A 16,386-nucleotide genomic window follows, 5' to 3' on the forward strand; every position below is an offset into this window, starting at 1 on the left:
ATAGTTACATATACCCTGTACATCTCTAATTCTTTTTAGACCAATAAATGCGTAGACAATTGTGAAATTAGGCAGAACTTACTAATCGCCTTGCTGGTGAAGCCCTAAGACTGGACCTCTCCGCTAGACAGAAAAGTTAAGTAAACTTAACATCATAGGTTCAAGTCGTACAGATACTTCGAGAACTTAGCTGTAGTCCCACAAACCAAAGCATGTTGCTACAGATAGTACATAGTAACCAACTACAGTAGCGGACCAAAAAAAATGACGAAAGCAAGCGAGCTAGTCAGGTACTTTTTCTTCCTCAATTACTATCGGGGGGTAGGAAGACAGGCGAGGAGAAAGGATAGAGAATCAACAGGACAGGAGCCATGAACGCAAAAAAACAAGAGAAGAGGGAATATTGCTGCGCTGCGGACTTTGGACAAGAACAGGAGAGGAAGCAGGGAAGAGGAAATAGAAATGATGCAGCAACATGTCAGGTGGCAGCTGGGATGTGACGAAAAGAAAAAAAAAAGTATGACCTGGGCGCGACGGAAAACAGGTGCTGAAAAGGAGGCAGCCACCAGGTTGGTCAGGAGCGAGATATACCGAGGCTAGGGCCAGAAACTGGTGAAAGCAACACCAAACTCGACCTAGGTCAATCTCCCATTGGAAATGAGAACCATTGCGGAGTGTCGTGATCTATGTTGAGGTGGCCCATCCCCGCAAAGGTAAGAAAAGAAGAAAAAAGCTATTAACGTGAATAAACAGTCAATATTATCCCATAAACAAAAGCCAACTTGTTGGTGCCATAAAAGTCCATATTGGCACAAACGGTATCACATTGCGAACTGGCGCCCCGCTGGATGAGCTGCATCGTCGACAGGGTATATCTAGGCCTCTCCGTTGGCTGCTTCGCTGATATTGCCCTGGCTTTGCTGCTCGCGCTGCATGCGAGCCTCAATCTCTCGGAGCTGGCTCTCGCGAGCCAACAGCTCCTGTCGCTTCTCGGCAATCTCACGTTGTACCTTGATCTCAATTTCACGCAGTTTCTCCTCCTCGCGGCGGAGCTGCTCCTCCTTGAGGCGGACAGACTGGTTGGCAAGATCCTCGGGGTTCATAGCAGAATCATAGCCACTGATCATCCATGTGTTAGCAAATTGATCATAGAAATTTCTAGTATCAAGAGAAACGTACCCAGAGCCACCATCGACGCTCTTGCTGAGCTTCTCGGTACGGTAGTTCTCATAGAGGAAGTCGTGAGTGATCTCCTTCAAATCAGCCAAGTGGCTGTGGAGCAGAGCGCTACGGATAGCCAGGAAGTCCGAGTGACGAGGGTTCTCAACCTCGACAACTCCCCACGGGTACTGACGCGCGCGCACTTTCCGGTTGTCAATCTCAACGAAGTCTTCCGAGCCGACAATAGCAAAGGGCATCATTCCACGGAGTTCGGCGTTCTCCTCCACAGTGTCCTCATCATCTTCCTCGATATCGTAGGGGAAGTTGTAGACGGGAATGCGGTAGTGTTCAATGTCCTCCATGATCAGCTTCTTGGACTCGGCCAATTCGGCGGGGGTGAGCGAGTCGGCCTTTCCAATGACGGGAATTACATTAACACGGGGGGAGAGGCGCTTCATCAATTCGATATCGAGTTCACGCAGACCGTGGCCGGTGGGTGTGATGAAGTAGAGCAGCACGTGCACGCGGTTATCCCTGAATCGAGGGTTACGCTTAATTCGTGACTCCTCTGCAAGAATGTCATCGTATTGGCGCTCAAGGTAACCGACAATCTCGCCGAAGCTATCCGAAAAGTCAGTCCATGAACCTCTGTCGGGTATCTGGGTGTACGTGCCTGGCCTCGTTGTCAATCTGGTCACCAAATCCGGGGGTATCGACGATGGTCAGGGAAATGCGGGTTCCTTCCTCGTCCAACTCGAGCTCTGTCAACCCAGTGTCAGTATTGATAGCTTGATATAACCGCGCCGCGCGGGGACGGTTTCCACTGACCGACAGTCACGGGCTTGATGCGGACACCCTCCTCAAGGTGGGCATTGGCAGCATCATCGGCATCCTTGCCTTCTAGAACCTGCTTGCCGCAAAGAGTGTTGACAAAAGTGGTGCGGCCTGTCGCAGGAAGGAGATCCTGTTAGTCGTTGGAATTCGAATGCTTCGTTTTAATCATACCTGTTCCACTGGCGCCACAGACCATCAAACAGAACTGGATTCCCTTCTTGACATTCTTCTTGCGACGAATCTTCATCTACCCGGAATGAGTACGGGCATGCAATTAGCTTGGGAAACTTTCAAGAAGACGGGAAGCTCCCAATAAAAGGGGAATGTACATACCGCGTTGAGGGCCGACGACATTGTGAGCTAAAGGAAGATTAAAGTGTAATCCGGAGAAGGAAGTCCAAAGCAAGGAATTAATAACGAGGAAGAAAGGTGTGAAACTTGGCTCTCCTGAGAGTCTGGAGAGAGTAGGGGGGGAGGAAAGACAGTTCGTGTTTCCCCCTTTCCCAAATAGGTGGCCAATCACGGGACAGCTCTTCTTCTCCAGCTACTTTTTACTTCTACAAAGCCCTTGATCAGTCACAATTGATAAGTGGATGTCAAAAAAAGAAATTAAATACAGTAAATTGTCAATCATATACTAGATATCCCCCCTATTTCCATGCACAATATTGGTTCCATCTTCATCAACAAACATCAAACAGCACAACTCAGGGGTTGGTCAAAGTGGGTCGTTGTTGGCAACCGTACGGTTACATAATAACAAGCCTGAGGTGTCAATGTGGATCTTGCCCGCATTGCTCTTATCGATTAAGAAGCTCGGGGATGATCCCTGACATCCTGTGAAGCATTTGAAGCATTTAAACCTGGAAAGATAATTAAGATCAACTATTTATTAGGGTTTGGTGATTTTGCTACACAGTTTCTACCCACATCTATCTATTTGATCAACAAATTCTTTCAAACCATGCTTCTTTGACATACAGCGATGAATACCCGCCAATCTATCGATGAGTCCAAAGGGCCATATTCACTCTCAGCAACATTTAATCATGATAACAGTTGCTTTTCAGTGGGTCTGGATACGGGATTTTGTGGTAAGAAACTCCTGAGTCGGCTGAAGGCTCTTGGAAGAAGCTGGCTCTTATATGAACTATGGAGCCTTGACTGATAAATGACCCAAATAGTATATAACTCCAACCCTTGCGAGCTCAAGGTTTTGAGAGGTAAGCGACTGGTACTCAACGAGAATATACTAAATATGAAAGAAGTTACCCTAACTCCTTGTTCTCATTTAAGATTTCAACGCAGGCATCGGAGTAGCGGAAATGCTTGGCCAGTCGAACTACTTGGCTATTGTTGGGGGTGGAAAGAACCCCAAGTTTCCGCAGAACAAGGTAAGCAATCAACCACAGCACAATTTAGTAACCTATAAGCTGACATACGCCCTTAGTTGGTTATATGGGACGATGCCAAACAGAAAGCGGCCATCACACTTGAATTCCGTACCTCCGTCCTCGGTGTCCGTCTCTCCAAATCAAAAATTGTCGCTGTTTTATTGAATAGCGTTCATGTCTTTGCATTCTCCAACCCTCCGCAGAAGCTCTCAGTGTTTGAGACGTCCGACAACCCTTTGGGGCTGGCCTGTCTTGATCACAAGGTGCTGGCCTTCCCTGGTCGATCTCCAGGCCAGGTCCAAATTATAGAGCTGGAAACCGGCAACATCAGCATCATACCAGCACATAGCACACCCTTGCGTGCTATGGCCCTGAGTCCCAATGGGAAGTTACTGGCGACTGCAAGTGAGTCCGTAAGTTCTCTTAAGCTGCAACCATCTATGGGCGGGTTATTTATTGACGCCTATACAGGGGACTTTGGTCCGTATATTCGCTACAGGGAATTGCACGAAGCTAGCAGAATTGCGACGCGGTGTTGACCACGCAGTGATATTCTCAATTTCCTTTTCACCGTCAAATACTTTACTGGCAGTAACATCTGACAAATCGACTCTCCACATCTTTGATATTCCCCACCAGCAATCTGTCACCCGTCGCAGTCAGTCACCATCACCAGCATCCGAGGAGGCGCCTTCTAGCCACAAATGGGGAATCCTTGGTAAGATTCCCCTGCTTCCTCGTGTCTTCTCGGACGTTTATTCGTTTGCCAACGCACATTTTGAGATTGGTGAGCAAGCCAAACTGGGCTCGGCGCATGCGCCACCAATCGGGTCGTCATTTGGTCGGCCTCAAAAAGGTCTCATAGGCTGGTGCGATGACCAGACTCTGTTGGTAGTCGGATCTGGGAAAGAGGGGCGCTGGGAGAAATTTGTGCTTCGAGATGGCGAGGAGGGAAAGAGATATTGTTTGCGAGATGGCTGGAAAAGATATCTTGGTGGTTGACAAGGGTGCGTAGTATATTGCACAGCAAGTAACGAACGCCTTCGTCTGCAGCACCCAGCTCATTTTCAGTATCAAGCTCAAACCATTGCATCGCTTTCTGGACTGGTGAACACTCTTATCTGGCCAGGTTGGACCTGGAAGGCGAGAATATCGGGAAGAAACATGTGTAGCGCCGTAGATAATCTTGGAAGACTTTATGACGATATCTCATACATTCCTTCAATGGCGGCGATCATGTCTATCCCGATCACTTCGGTATCTTCGGGACTCAGGCGACCGCGATCTCTTCGGTGATCGGTCCCTTCTAGGTTTTGCTCTTTCAGATGACCTGCAGCGAGATCGCTTTTCCCTATCTGGAGAACGATCATCTCGATGTCTCCGCTCACGAGGAGAACGAGAGCGGTGTCGGCGGTGGTGCCGGCTTGATCGTTCTCGGCTGTCGTCACGTCGCCGAGACGACTTCTTGGTGCTGTTCCACAACTGGATAGCAGCAGCGACTTCTTCTTTCTTCTCCTCGATAAGGAATTCCTTCATCGGGTCTTCCTCGTCGTGGTTCCGAATCAATTCTTCCAGCTCCTTCTCCTCTTTCAACACCGGTCGCTTCTCTTCTATTTTGGTGATCGTTCTCCGGTCGTCCTCCTTGCCCTTGTTCTCGCTGATAGCCGGATCTCCCATCAATTTGGCGACATTGTCTTGCTCTTCCTCGTCATCCTTCCGCTTGTAACGCGCATGATCCACTCGAAGCAAACGGCCCATGACACTTGCACCACCGAGGTTATCCACAGCAAGATCTGTGCTGCGCTGGTCCTCGTATTTCAGAAAGGCAAATCCCTTGCTCTTGCCTGTTTCCTTGTCGCGGACTAGATTGACGTGCACCGGTTCTCCATACTGTGAGAAAATCGCTATAATGTCACCTTCGGATAGATCAAATGGAAGCCCTCCGATGTAGATATAAGCTGTATCGCGGTAGTCTGCATGCCATGATGCCTCTGGGGGTCTATAGGAAGGTAAGAGTGTCAGCGGAAAAAGAGCTGGAGCTTCACATGAGTCCAACTTACATCGCATGCTCAAGCTCGCGCTTATTGAGCGCCTGAACTTGGCGAATAGAATTCATGGGCGGAAATCTGTGGTTCAAGGTTGTGGTTCAAGGTTGGGAGAAGTTGGAGAGAAAGAAATGTGGGGACCCGCGGAACCGTAATAATCAATGTTTACGCACCTTTATGCAAACTAGCCCCCTGCTCGACGATGTGCCAGGAACAAAAAGGCTCTGCTCTTTTTTTTTTTTGTGACTTGCAATCGAAAAGCTTTTCACGTTTAGAGTTGTTCTCATCTGGGCCTAAATTTATCCCCAGATCTCCCTCGGGATTCCCCTGACCCGCGACGCTACCTCGCCGTTCTCCCTCCGCCTGCACTCAACATTTCCGCGCGCACAATATTTCCACTGTGTTACAGAAGAGATAGGCATCTGGAAGGGTGAATGCCCTTTGAGGCATGGTGGAACTAGACACGATGTCTTCCAGTCCGAATCCCGGTTCAAAGACGGCCGGAACGAGCAGTCGGCCAACTAGCAAAGATGGCTCCAAAAAGAACATTTGGTCCTCCCTATTAGATACTGTTGCCAACGGCAAGCGCTTGCCTGAGAAAAACTTGTTAGTACTAGGTTAGTACCGATTTCCTTTGAGCATTCCAGTCCTGCTCATCTTCATCTCTGGTCCCGTCTTTCAATTCTTGGACATGTTGCTAATAGCTCAATAATAGGCGGCACGCCGGACAGCCAAAGGGAATTTCTAGATACATTTTCCGCGGACACATCTGCGGACCCTAGCTTAGTAAATGACAAGCGAAAAGGTAAAGGGAAAACACCACCAATCGCCAATCAGTTTGCTCTTGGATACACGTATCGAGATGTTCTCGATGCTGATAAAGAAGGTATATGGAAAATCTATTCTTTTACTAGCCTTGGCTATGCTAACGCTCTTCTCGCGCAGATACTCTGGCCCGTGTCTCGGCCTACCTCTTGTCCGAGCCTTCTCCCTCATTCGGACCTCTCCTTAAACCACTCCTGACCCCCAAATCCGTCCCGGAAACGCTAGTTGTCATTTTGATGGACTGGTCAGACCCATGGACATGGGTTCGAAGGCTAAGAGAATGGACCCGCTTGCTACGTTCTGTGCTCGTTTCGCTTGACGATGAAACCAAATTCGTTATGGAAGAGACCATGACGGAGTGGCGCGATCGCAAAAGGGGAATGGACTCCAGTTCTGCGGCTGCAGGAGGCATATCAAACTCGAGCGGTCCGGTCACAATACCTCTAGGACCTGGTGAATGGGATGAGGGCCTCGGAATCCCAATGTGTGTTGTCTGCCAAGGGGTATGCAAACTCTTATCCAAAAATCAATTGCTGATAAGCTCTTGCTGACTTGACTCCTCAATGTTCTCAGGCAGATAAGATCGAGAAGTTAGAGAAAGACCACGGATGGCATGAAGAGCAGTTCGATTTCGTTCTCCAGTTCCTCAGAACAATTCTCCTGAAGCGTGAGGACTTTCCTACCCCGTGTTTGGCCATTTTAGGCTCTTTTCTAACCCCTAGACAGACGGCGCATCGCTCATCTATACTACCCCATTCCTCGCAAACTCTCTTCAGAGCCTGATTCATTCTTCTCTGGGCATACACTCTCTTTTGAAAAGAGAATCATTAAAACATAATGTGATCGATCGAGACAAGATCCTAGTGCCAGCCAACTGGGACTCGTGGGGTAAGATTCGAATTATTCGGGAAGGATTTGACATGGAGGGAGTGTCGACAGCGTGGTCAATCGAGATCCAGGACCCCCCGGAGTCAATCTATAAATCCACAAACGACAATCAGCAGAGCGAGAACGGCCTAGCAGAAGAAGGCACAAGTGCGGTGACTATGTATGAACAGACGATCAATGACCCCAAACAAGGCACAGCCAACCCCCATGGCAACACGACCAAGATCGAAGTTGAGACCACCGACCTCCAAGATTTCTTCGCAACCCAAGTGGAAAAATTGGAAGATCTCAAAGCCAAGGATGAAAAAGAGAATTCAAACCAGCCAGCCCCACAACTGGAGATGTCTCCCATGGCCGACGAAGGCAAAGTCAACGACCACATCGGCCCTGTACAGTTCAACATGGGCGGAATCCAAGTGGACGCCGATGATATGTTGAAAAAGCTTCGGGTAAGCAACCGACCCGCGCGGCGTCATCATCCTCCCCAAGATAGGACATAGCTAAATATTACCCCAGGACCGCGAGGCTAGTCGAACCCTAAAGAAAGAGAGCCCATATGCAGGAACCGGTGGCAACGATGAGAAAGCGCACAACCAAGCCCTGGCGAACTTCTTCGCTGGTCTTGTCAAGAAACCTGGCTCCAGTCCTCGTGGAAGCCCCTCGGCTTGATTCATTCTTTTCTCACTGTATTTTAGTTTTTTGTGCGTACATAATACAGAGACCGGAACACTCGCTCCTAGCGATGAGCTGGGCGGTTTGATATATGGAGATGAAAGAGCTCTTGGGACTTTTGACTGTGAAGAGGAGACAGCCGCTCTGTTATTACTCTAACAGTGGAGGTTCCATCGCCTTTCGGCAGGTGTTAGATAATGATACCAATATGAAGTCTGTGATTTGCTATTTTCAATGTCTTCTCAGCAATATGAAAGACGGAAATAACAAGTAGGTATGCTCTCCATTGGAGTTATAACTACAAGAATAGTCAGCCGCTCAAGCGGCGTATATCTGGGACGTTATATGTGAGAACACTTGGATACATTGGTTATTGGGTGTTCTTTCTAGGCGTCTTTTTAGGTGTATGCGAACGAGGTAATAAGCGTATACATAATGTGTGGAAGACTTTTCAATGTACGTATAACGTTTAATTTACGTTCAATTAAGCATAGTCCCAAAATGCTTCAAATGTTCATAATAGAACGGAAGTTTTTTTTTATATGCTAGGTAGTATTTTGCTATTATTGTGTACCGTACAAATCATCTGATACATGTAGACGGTATGAAAACCAGGGCAAGAGTGATCTTCAATCTCCGAATTTTACTCACTTTTCAACACTCACCAGTTCTCCCACACGGCATCAGGCAAAACCTTGCGCATAATAGCCCAGTGCTTGAGCGCACTACGATCCTGGTACTTGTACAATCTTCCGACTTCCTTCGCCCACAAAAGCTCTCTGCCACGCTTGGGCCAATGGGCAAATATGCTAGCGTCAATTTCGTGCTTGGGAACAAGATAGCTTTCACGAGACTTGCTGCGCAGGAAGTCTGCCGGGACAGGATCACGGAATTCAATTGGTGTGTTGGAGCTCTTTTTGCAGAACAGAACCATGTTGGTGAAGTCAGTATCTTCGTCATCTCCGCCGGGTGCTTCGCGGAAGATGCGGCAAGATGGGAAGACGGTCTTGATGGTGCGTACGACGAGACCGGTCGGGTAGAGCGTCAAGTCACCGGCGTAGTTCTGGTTTTCATTCGTTAGTGCATGGTTAAATAGGGGCTTGTTTTTTAGTGTGACTTACAATGGCAATGGCACCATCCTCTTTGAGGAGCGAGTGGAGGCCTGACAAAAACTCGTATGTGAAGAGTTCGGCGGGCTCGGCGCCTCCAGTGAAAACATCATGGACGATGAAGTCATACTGGGGTATATTCGAGGAGGACTCTGCCTTCTTGACGAATTTTACGGCGTCTTCAATAACGGGGATGTGGTTTGGCGGAAGGTTGAAATACTGAGTGGCAAACTTGTGCACAACAGGATCGATTTCGACGATGGTAGTTTCAATGCCATGTTTGATCAGTGCAGAGGGTGTTGTGCCAATTCCAAGACCACTGTTTCCTGTCAGTAAACTGGGCGATCGATGCCTTTGGGGTGATTCTTACATGACCAGCGCCTTGCTGTCTGCATCAACGCGGGGAACGCCATGATCCGGCTCAATCAGACGGACAGCCTCAAGCATAGCAAAGACTGCGTAAATAGGATCTTCCACCTCAGGTCGGTAGCCTGGTTGTAGTTTGGTCCACTGTCCACCGAGCAGACTATGATCGCAACGCATAACCCGGAATCCATCATTGTTGTTTTCCAAAACAGAAATGTATCCTGTGTAAGCCTCCTGTCGTGCCAAGAGAGAATATCCTTCGTGCTCAATTGCAGAATTGACACCACTAATTCCAGCAAAATGGACATTGGAAGTGACTGAGAAAATTATAGAGGGAATGGCCAGGACTAGCCATCTCGACGGGATGAGCGCAGCATATGCGGCCGCGAGGAGCATTTGCATGCCAACTCGGGTGAAAAACACCGAGGACCCAACAATCCATGAAAGAACAAATTTGGCAATGTGTTCGCCGGCCGAATAGAATATATATGTACCTATCAAGGGCACATGCTCAACAATCACATCGCCCTGCGCTTCCAGTCTCAAAGCAGTCTGGATTTGCTTTCCGGCATATGCGACTGTCAACAACACCAGAGGGTAGTAACCACAAAGTTCTGTGACTACTGGACCAGTGGGGTTGCCAATTTTAGAGCTTTGCTGCTTGATAACGTACTGGAGAGTCGGAACCCAAAATGCCAACACAGGGAGCATGAAGCCACCAAGACGGCCTAGACGTTTGAGAATCTTATCTTTTAGTAGCCATCCGACTCCGCCGGAGATGGCCACTCCAAAACTATGGAAGATATTCGCGGCGAAAGATCCATAGATTGGAGACAAAACCAGCTTAGAAAGGGGTGAGTAGAAGGCAAGCAGGATCAGCAAGATCACGCCGGTGCTGAACCTTCGGGCATCAACCCGCTGCAAGAAATCCTGCACAGACATGATTTCCAGCTGATGCAGTTCTGGATATATGTGGTGGAGAAATCAACCAAAATAGCGCATCTGCAAGCTTATTAGCAACTAGCAACCTGAAACCGTGTCCTTTTCCTCCTTATTGCAATGGACATCCAATGAATAATAAAAGTTATATATGTATCTTGAATCAGATCTTTGACTTACACGTTCAAAACAAACACATATCAAGTAATCTTCAACGGGCAAAAAAAAAGTTTATGACGGAGATGGAGGCACTTTTGCCGCTCAGCTCCGCGTTCCCAACTTTCTTCTCCTATCCAGCTCCACACTTTGAAACACACCAAAGATGCCTCATTTCCCTAAGGATTCTGGATTTCCAGTCAAAGATGCATCCTGTGCAAAGAAATCTGTCACAGTCAAAAACCGCCGCAAGCGGTATCTGGACTTACATCCAGAATACTTCTCGGCGGCGCTCGAGTTAGCCGGTCCGCCTGCTCTATTCTCTCCCATTGCTAGTTGATTATTTTACACATATCGTCCCTGTTTTTATCGCCGGTGCCAGTTGACTTTACATACAGAAGCAATCAAAAAAAATACAATGCTAATCCTACTCAACTTCTCCGCAGACCCATTACTTTATGATCGCCTCATCCGCCGATTCCAGACAGCGCAAGAAAGAGAGGCTGAGGGCCGAGCGAAGGGGTTCTCGGGTGTCCTGGAGACCGATCTCATGCGATCTGAAGCTAAGATGGATGCGATCTCAAATCCAGATCCTAATGCTATGATGAGCTACACTCGCGGCCCAGATGGAGAGATCCTCGCCGAAGACCGTGATGAAATACCCCCAAATAAGGAAGAAGGCGAGCGTCAATGGCGGTGGGAGATGGGATTGCGCTTCATGCAGGGCAATGACTCTGATTTCGATTACAAGACTGTTGATCAAAATGACGAGTACGATGATCACTCAGATGAGCAAGACCAGTATTTCGATGACGAGGAGCCTGAATGGGTGGTTGACGGCACGCGCGGGGATGATGCTCGCCCGAATCTCCAGGGTGAAACTGGCATTCAGGATTTCTAGGTTCAGAAAACCTGTTGCGCATGCTCCTGAGACGTGGGCTACAGCGAAGTTTGCTCACTGGCTCTATGTGATGCTATAAACTATTTCTCGTGGCGTCTATCTGACTTCATTCGGCTAGCTCTGAAATACCCCCGCTCTCGAAAAGCCGCAAAAGAGGGACTTGACCGTACTTTCGAGTTTTCTACCCCATCGACAGCTTCGGGTTCGCCGTTGGGATGTGGATGTGTTGGCATCATCCAAAGTTTCCGCAATGGGCGCTGGTTGCCATTAATTGCCATCCTAGGAGGTAGCAGGTGCTCACCTTCACAGCATTGTTGAAACCCCTGGATTGCTATGAGGACGTTTCTAGATTGATGCTATTCGGTTACTGGCTCTTGCTCCTGAAATTTGTCTGCTGTCCATTTCTGACCATCAAAACTTGACTTCAGAGTGAACACTCTACCTAGATCTTCATCTGGCTACCTTTGTATGATACATTTGTGGCAGTTCTCAAGATGAATAGTATGGATTATGTACTCAGGCTCGTAATTTAGCCTTCAGTGATCATATGGCAATTCTAACTAATGAGCAATGAGGTTTGAACAAATCAGCGTATACAAGAATACCAGACACTTATTTACTTGAAATATATGCAAAGCCAGGCCTTGACTTTACGCGCTTGCTATTTCTACAGTGCTCTTGGCCAAAAGTGCAATGGCCTTCTCCCTGAGCTTGAACTTCTGGATCTTTCCACTTGCTGTCTTGGGGAAAGACTCCGAAGGGCCCAAAAAGAAGATATGCTTCGGAACTATAGGCAAGTAAAACATCAGCACAGTCCATAGGACAATTGTTAGGATGATTGAAAACCAGCTGAAAACGACGGAAAACGATGCAGTAGTCCAGCGGCTGAGTTATGACTTACTCAGATGGTTGCTAAGCTTTTCACGCACCCATTGCTTGATATCCTCGGCAGTGACGGTCTTTGAGCCTTGGTCCCGAGCAACAACAAAAGCAGCGACTGCCTCGCCATATCTCACGTCGGGGATGCCGACGACAGACACATCTGCAACGCCATCGTTGGCTAGCAAGCAATTCTCAATCTCTAGGGGGTGTATATTCTCGCCACCGCGAATGATCAGGTCTTTGATCCGTCCAGTGATAGTGATATATCCATCTGGTGATATAGAAGCTTCATCTCCAGTCTAAAAGCAGTGGTCAGAGAAAAACAGCTTTACTTGAAACAAAGAATGAAATATTGGACTCACGTGCATCCACACCTTGCCAGATTCATCTGGAATCATCACCTCCGCGGTCTTCTCTGGATCGGCCCAGTATTCCTTCATCAATAGGTACCCGCTCACTGCCAACTCGCCCCGTGCCTCTATAGGGAGGATATCTTTCTTGTTCACCGGGTCCACGATCTTTGCCTCGACATGTGGCATGAGTTTTCCGACAGAATAGATCCGCTTATCAATGGGATCATCTGTCGTTGTCATAGCCGAGACGGGACTTGTTTCCGTCATTCCATAACAGATTGTCAATTCGGTCAGATTCAGTACCCTGTGCAGTTTCTTCATTATCTCGGAAGGAATACTGCTTCCAGCAGCGATGCCCGTGCGAAGATGCTGGAATCCCTCGCTGGAGATTTCTCTCTCCTCGATCATGCTTAGCTCCTCGAGGAACATCGTTGGCACACCGTGCAGCGCGGTACATTTCTCTTCTTGAACAGCCTCAAGCACAGCACGGGCATTGAAAGACTCACTGGGAAAGACGATGGCCGAACCGTGAGTTGCTGTCGCCATATAGCCTAATATACTGCCGAAGCAATGAAACAGCGGTGGTGGGCAACAGACAATATCGTCCGGCGTAAGAAGCATGCGATCACCGATCTGAGAGCCGTTATTCAGGGTGGAGTGGTGGCTGAGGCATGCTGCCTTGGGCATTGATGTGGTTCCTGATGTGAACTGGATATTCACAATTTCATGCGGCGAGAGATTTTGAGGAGGAAGCGGGCGGCCGTCAGCAGCAAGCTCGGACATAATAGATGAATATGACATCAAGCTTTTATATGATGATATATCCACCCGACCTTCAGAGTTGTCGACCATGATGACCTTTTTCAGAGAAGGGACCAGTGCGGACTCCAATTTTGATTTGTAGAGATCTTCAACAAGGTCATCGAGCAAGGGGATATTGCTTCGTGGTTTTTTTCGGGGCAGATTTGACTCTGTGCTGATTAAAAGATAACTGGATTCCAGGTGACCCAGAGCTGCAATTACTTGTGCAGTATTGAAAGACAGATTGAGCGGAACCTATCAAATTATTAGAGACGATGTCTCATAATATAATGAACGGGTTGATCTACCAAAATGGCACCAAGTTTGAATAACGCGTACGTCGCCTGGTAACAAATATTAGCCTTGTTCTTTTCTTCCTGGGGGTTTCCCTCAGGCAACGTACCACGGCGTATTCCATCGAGTTCCCAAGCATGACTCCAACCCGCTCCCCTTTGCCAACACCCACTGATGCTAGCCCCCGGGCGAGAGCATTACTTCTTGTGTCTAAGGAAGCATATGTTGCTCGATCATTCTGATGTCTTGAGATGACACTAGGTATAGTCAGTTATCTCGAGTCTCAATTGCTCTATCTTGCGTCACGATTCTCACGCTGTTCTATCACCGCATTCCGCGACAATCTTGGCAAAATAGTCGCCGACTGTGGAGTCAATCAATGGCGGCTATATGAAAGAAATATGGTCAGATAATTATCGCTTCATATCAATCGTGTTCTTATCTAATTATTCTTGGGCGGATAATACTCACGCTTGATGGGCCCCGCGCATAGCTCTCTGTTAGTAGTCCTCTCTTGACCAAGAATGCTTGCTGAAGGACTCTCTTCCCTTCAAACCCAGACTTCCGACACGATATACGGCCTCTCGAGCCAAGTCTCGTGATAATACCGGTGTAGCTCATATTCCAATACTGGATTGTCCGATGTTTCACGACTCTACCTGAGAGCTGCGGGTATCTGTATCAACCGAATAGAGCACTGCAATTGCTAGCAGGTTACAATCGTCCAAGCCGATGAATTTAGAACAGGGGAATTAAAGAGCAAGAAATTCGGTCCACGGAAAGTATGCCCATATAACTTTCCCCGCACCTCGAATTGCGGGGATACCGAGGAACTAGTATGTAGGGGAGTGCTCCGCACGTCATTCTCAATACTATCTCCCATCAAATATCGAATTTGTACTTTATACACTACATGTTTCCTACATTACATTAAAGTAAAATAAAATCAGAGTATTTATTCAATAATTTATTTTGAAAATCCATTCTAAATTCAAAAATTCAGATTGCATAACCGATCAGTGCATCCTATTCCTATTTAGTCCCAGAACCATCACAGTGCCCACATAGGCATTCATAGTCCTTAGTCTTCCAGTATCTATCCCCATAGCCAACAGTAATCTCTTCGAAGACCATGATGTCACGAAGGGCTTCAACTGTACACACAACTCGATTTCCAATGGTGCGAGTCGTGAACTCAGTCGATGGCCGGCATGAATGGCTGATATAACGGGTCCAGTTACCAAAATGGTGGGGGGAGATTGTACACAGCTCGCGAGCTTTATGGATATTCGCTTCGTCTTTGTCTTCGCATTGTATAAGAGGATAAACGGTCTCTACGCACTCAGGAAGGAGCTCACCGATGAATATATCGAGAATATCACCGCGGGTCCATTTCGCCAGCGATCGAACACCAGTACCTGTCTGAGGGTATTCTCTCAACTCAACCAGGTCTGCTGCCACAGATGTCGCGCGGCAGCCACAAGAATCAGGTTCGCCGCATACAAAGCAATCAAGTCCGACGTTGGTCGAATGGCCATTGGGCATATTACGAAGCGTCGGATCCTGTTTACGACCACCCCACTTCTTGGGATCATATATACTCTCGTTGATATGTTGCTGTAACTTGCCTTTCCACAGGGGCTCTTTCAGTTTGCCGTCGAGCGTGATGACGGTGTGGTGAGGGTGGTCGACCTTCCACTCCATGTATCTTTCAATTTCGGGTTTCAGATCTGGCAAGCCTGGGATGGAGTATCCCTGGTGGATCCAAAGCACATTACGCCACTTCAGGGCACGGCTGTGTGCATAAAGTTCAAGGCTCAAAAGGTTTCCCTGAATCTTCTGGAGCAGGAAATCCCAGGTTCTATCATCAGCCTCTTTGATCGCTCGTCGGAATGCTTCAGCATGGGCACAGACAGCGAATATTTTCCATCCGAGTCCAGTAACGAACTGTAAAAACCTGCTGTTAGGTGCGACGGGTTGGAACTCACCATGTTCCGCCTTGAAAGATTCCACGGTGGCCATGTAGGTGCCGATTTCCCGCTCCACAAATCCTTCTGTGAAGACATGCATGTTAGAGAACATTTCCCGACAATTGAAAGAATTGTCGTGCACGAGTCTCTCAAGATGGCAGTAGGCATTGATGTCATGGTACATGGCTTCGATGATATCAGTAGCTACCTTATTTGCCGTCTGGTTCAGCGCCTCTTCAGAGCCCCAGGGTGGGAAAAGTTTGTTGAGGTCGATTGGAGAACGGGGAGCCATTTGAGCAGCCTTCTTGCTGGCAGACTTCTTATTGGTAGTCTTCTTGCTGATATTCTTCTTGTTGGTGGTCTTGAGGATATTGACTGCCTTGGCCTTCTTGGCTGCCTTGTTGCGTGTCTGGGCCATTGTGATATCTATAATATAATAATTTATAAAGGCTTGTAAAAGTGAAAATAAAAGCTGGATGCTGGATGCTGTGTTGATTACAAGGTGTGATGAATTATTATCTAGCAGGAAAGAGAAGGGTCTTTATATTCGCTCGCCTTAGCTCTCAAGGGCCATTGTACTATTATGTACTGCTTTGTTTCGACCATAAATAGTATTGTAGTGTAAAGACCCAGAGTAGGCCATTCAAACACCTAACAAGTAGACAATGAGTTCTCAAGATATATATCCATTGTGAACGTGAACTAGTCCGAGGTATGAACATCGATAGACTCAAAATAGACTGAGAAGTGAAAGAAATGCTCGAGCAAGTCCTAACATGTATATTTTAAGCTCAAA

The 16,386-nt window shown here is 47.7% G+C and overlaps 7 protein-coding genes across 7 annotated transcripts; 3 read left to right on the forward strand and 4 right to left on the reverse strand.

The window, feature by feature from the left end:
- Positions 1-875: 875 nt before the first annotated feature.
- Positions 876-2,349, reverse strand: aspA (uncharacterized protein; the record flags this gene model as incomplete). Its single annotated transcript, XM_057253368.1, has 6 exons — positions 876-1,119; positions 1,180-1,782; positions 1,835-1,922; positions 1,990-2,106; positions 2,167-2,242; positions 2,329-2,349. The coding sequence occupies 6 exons, from the start codon at positions 2,347-2,349 to the stop codon at positions 876-878; spliced, it is 1,149 nt and encodes a 382-aa protein (XP_057107230.1).
- Positions 2,350-3,166: 817 nt separating this feature from the next.
- On the forward strand, positions 3,167-4,391 carry N7479_005673 (phosphatidylinositol-3,5-bisphosphate binding protein HSV2; the record flags this gene model as incomplete). Its single annotated transcript, XM_057253369.1, has 4 exons — positions 3,167-3,218; positions 3,292-3,389; positions 3,446-3,802; positions 3,861-4,391. 4 exons carry the CDS (start codon positions 3,167-3,169, stop codon positions 4,389-4,391), a joined length of 1,038 nt encoding a protein of 345 aa, XP_057107231.1.
- A 194-nt stretch (positions 4,392-4,585) lies between these two features.
- Positions 4,586-5,505, reverse strand: N7479_005674 (IST3 family RNA-binding protein; the record flags this gene model as incomplete). The annotated part of the gene is made up of 3 exons (XM_057253370.1): positions 4,586-4,740; positions 4,778-5,388; positions 5,450-5,505. 3 exons carry the CDS (start codon positions 5,503-5,505, stop codon positions 4,586-4,588), a joined length of 822 nt encoding a protein of 273 aa, XP_057107232.1.
- A 377-nt stretch (positions 5,506-5,882) lies between these two features.
- Positions 5,883-7,816, forward strand: N7479_005675 (dynein family protein; the record flags this gene model as incomplete). Its single annotated transcript, XM_057253371.1, has 6 exons — positions 5,883-6,051; positions 6,150-6,320; positions 6,380-6,762; positions 6,833-6,926; positions 6,986-7,596; positions 7,664-7,816. The coding sequence occupies 6 exons, from the start codon at positions 5,883-5,885 to the stop codon at positions 7,814-7,816; spliced, it is 1,581 nt and encodes a 526-aa protein (XP_057107233.1).
- Positions 7,817-8,480: 664 nt separating this feature from the next.
- N7479_005676 (spermidine synthase) lies at positions 8,481-10,236 on the reverse strand (the record flags this gene model as incomplete). Its single annotated transcript, XM_057253372.1, has 3 exons — positions 8,481-8,882; positions 8,941-9,247; positions 9,299-10,236. The coding sequence occupies 3 exons, from the start codon at positions 10,234-10,236 to the stop codon at positions 8,481-8,483; spliced, it is 1,647 nt and encodes a 548-aa protein (XP_057107234.1).
- A 319-nt stretch (positions 10,237-10,555) lies between these two features.
- Positions 10,556-11,290, forward strand: N7479_005677 (uncharacterized protein; the record flags this gene model as incomplete). Its single annotated transcript, XM_057253373.1, has 2 exons — positions 10,556-10,694; positions 10,836-11,290. The coding sequence occupies 2 exons, from the start codon at positions 10,556-10,558 to the stop codon at positions 11,288-11,290; spliced, it is 594 nt and encodes a 197-aa protein (XP_057107235.1).
- Positions 11,291-11,940: 650 nt separating this feature from the next.
- N7479_005678 (uncharacterized protein) lies at positions 11,941-16,008 on the reverse strand (the record flags this gene model as incomplete). The annotated part of the gene is made up of 8 exons (XM_057253374.1): positions 11,941-12,077; positions 12,192-12,471; positions 12,535-13,581; positions 13,635-13,670; positions 13,730-13,877; positions 13,936-14,006; positions 14,092-14,117; positions 14,670-16,008. The coding sequence occupies 8 exons, from the start codon at positions 16,006-16,008 to the stop codon at positions 11,941-11,943; spliced, it is 3,084 nt and encodes a 1,027-aa protein (XP_057107236.1).
- Between the last annotated feature and the right edge of the window lie 378 nt (positions 16,009-16,386).

Source organism: Penicillium vulpinum, assembly GCF_028829585.1.
Source record: "Penicillium vulpinum strain IBT 29486 chromosome Unknown utg000003l_segment0_segment0, whole genome shotgun sequence".
Lineage (NCBI taxonomy): Eukaryota > Fungi > Ascomycota > Eurotiomycetes > Eurotiales > Aspergillaceae > Penicillium > Penicillium vulpinum.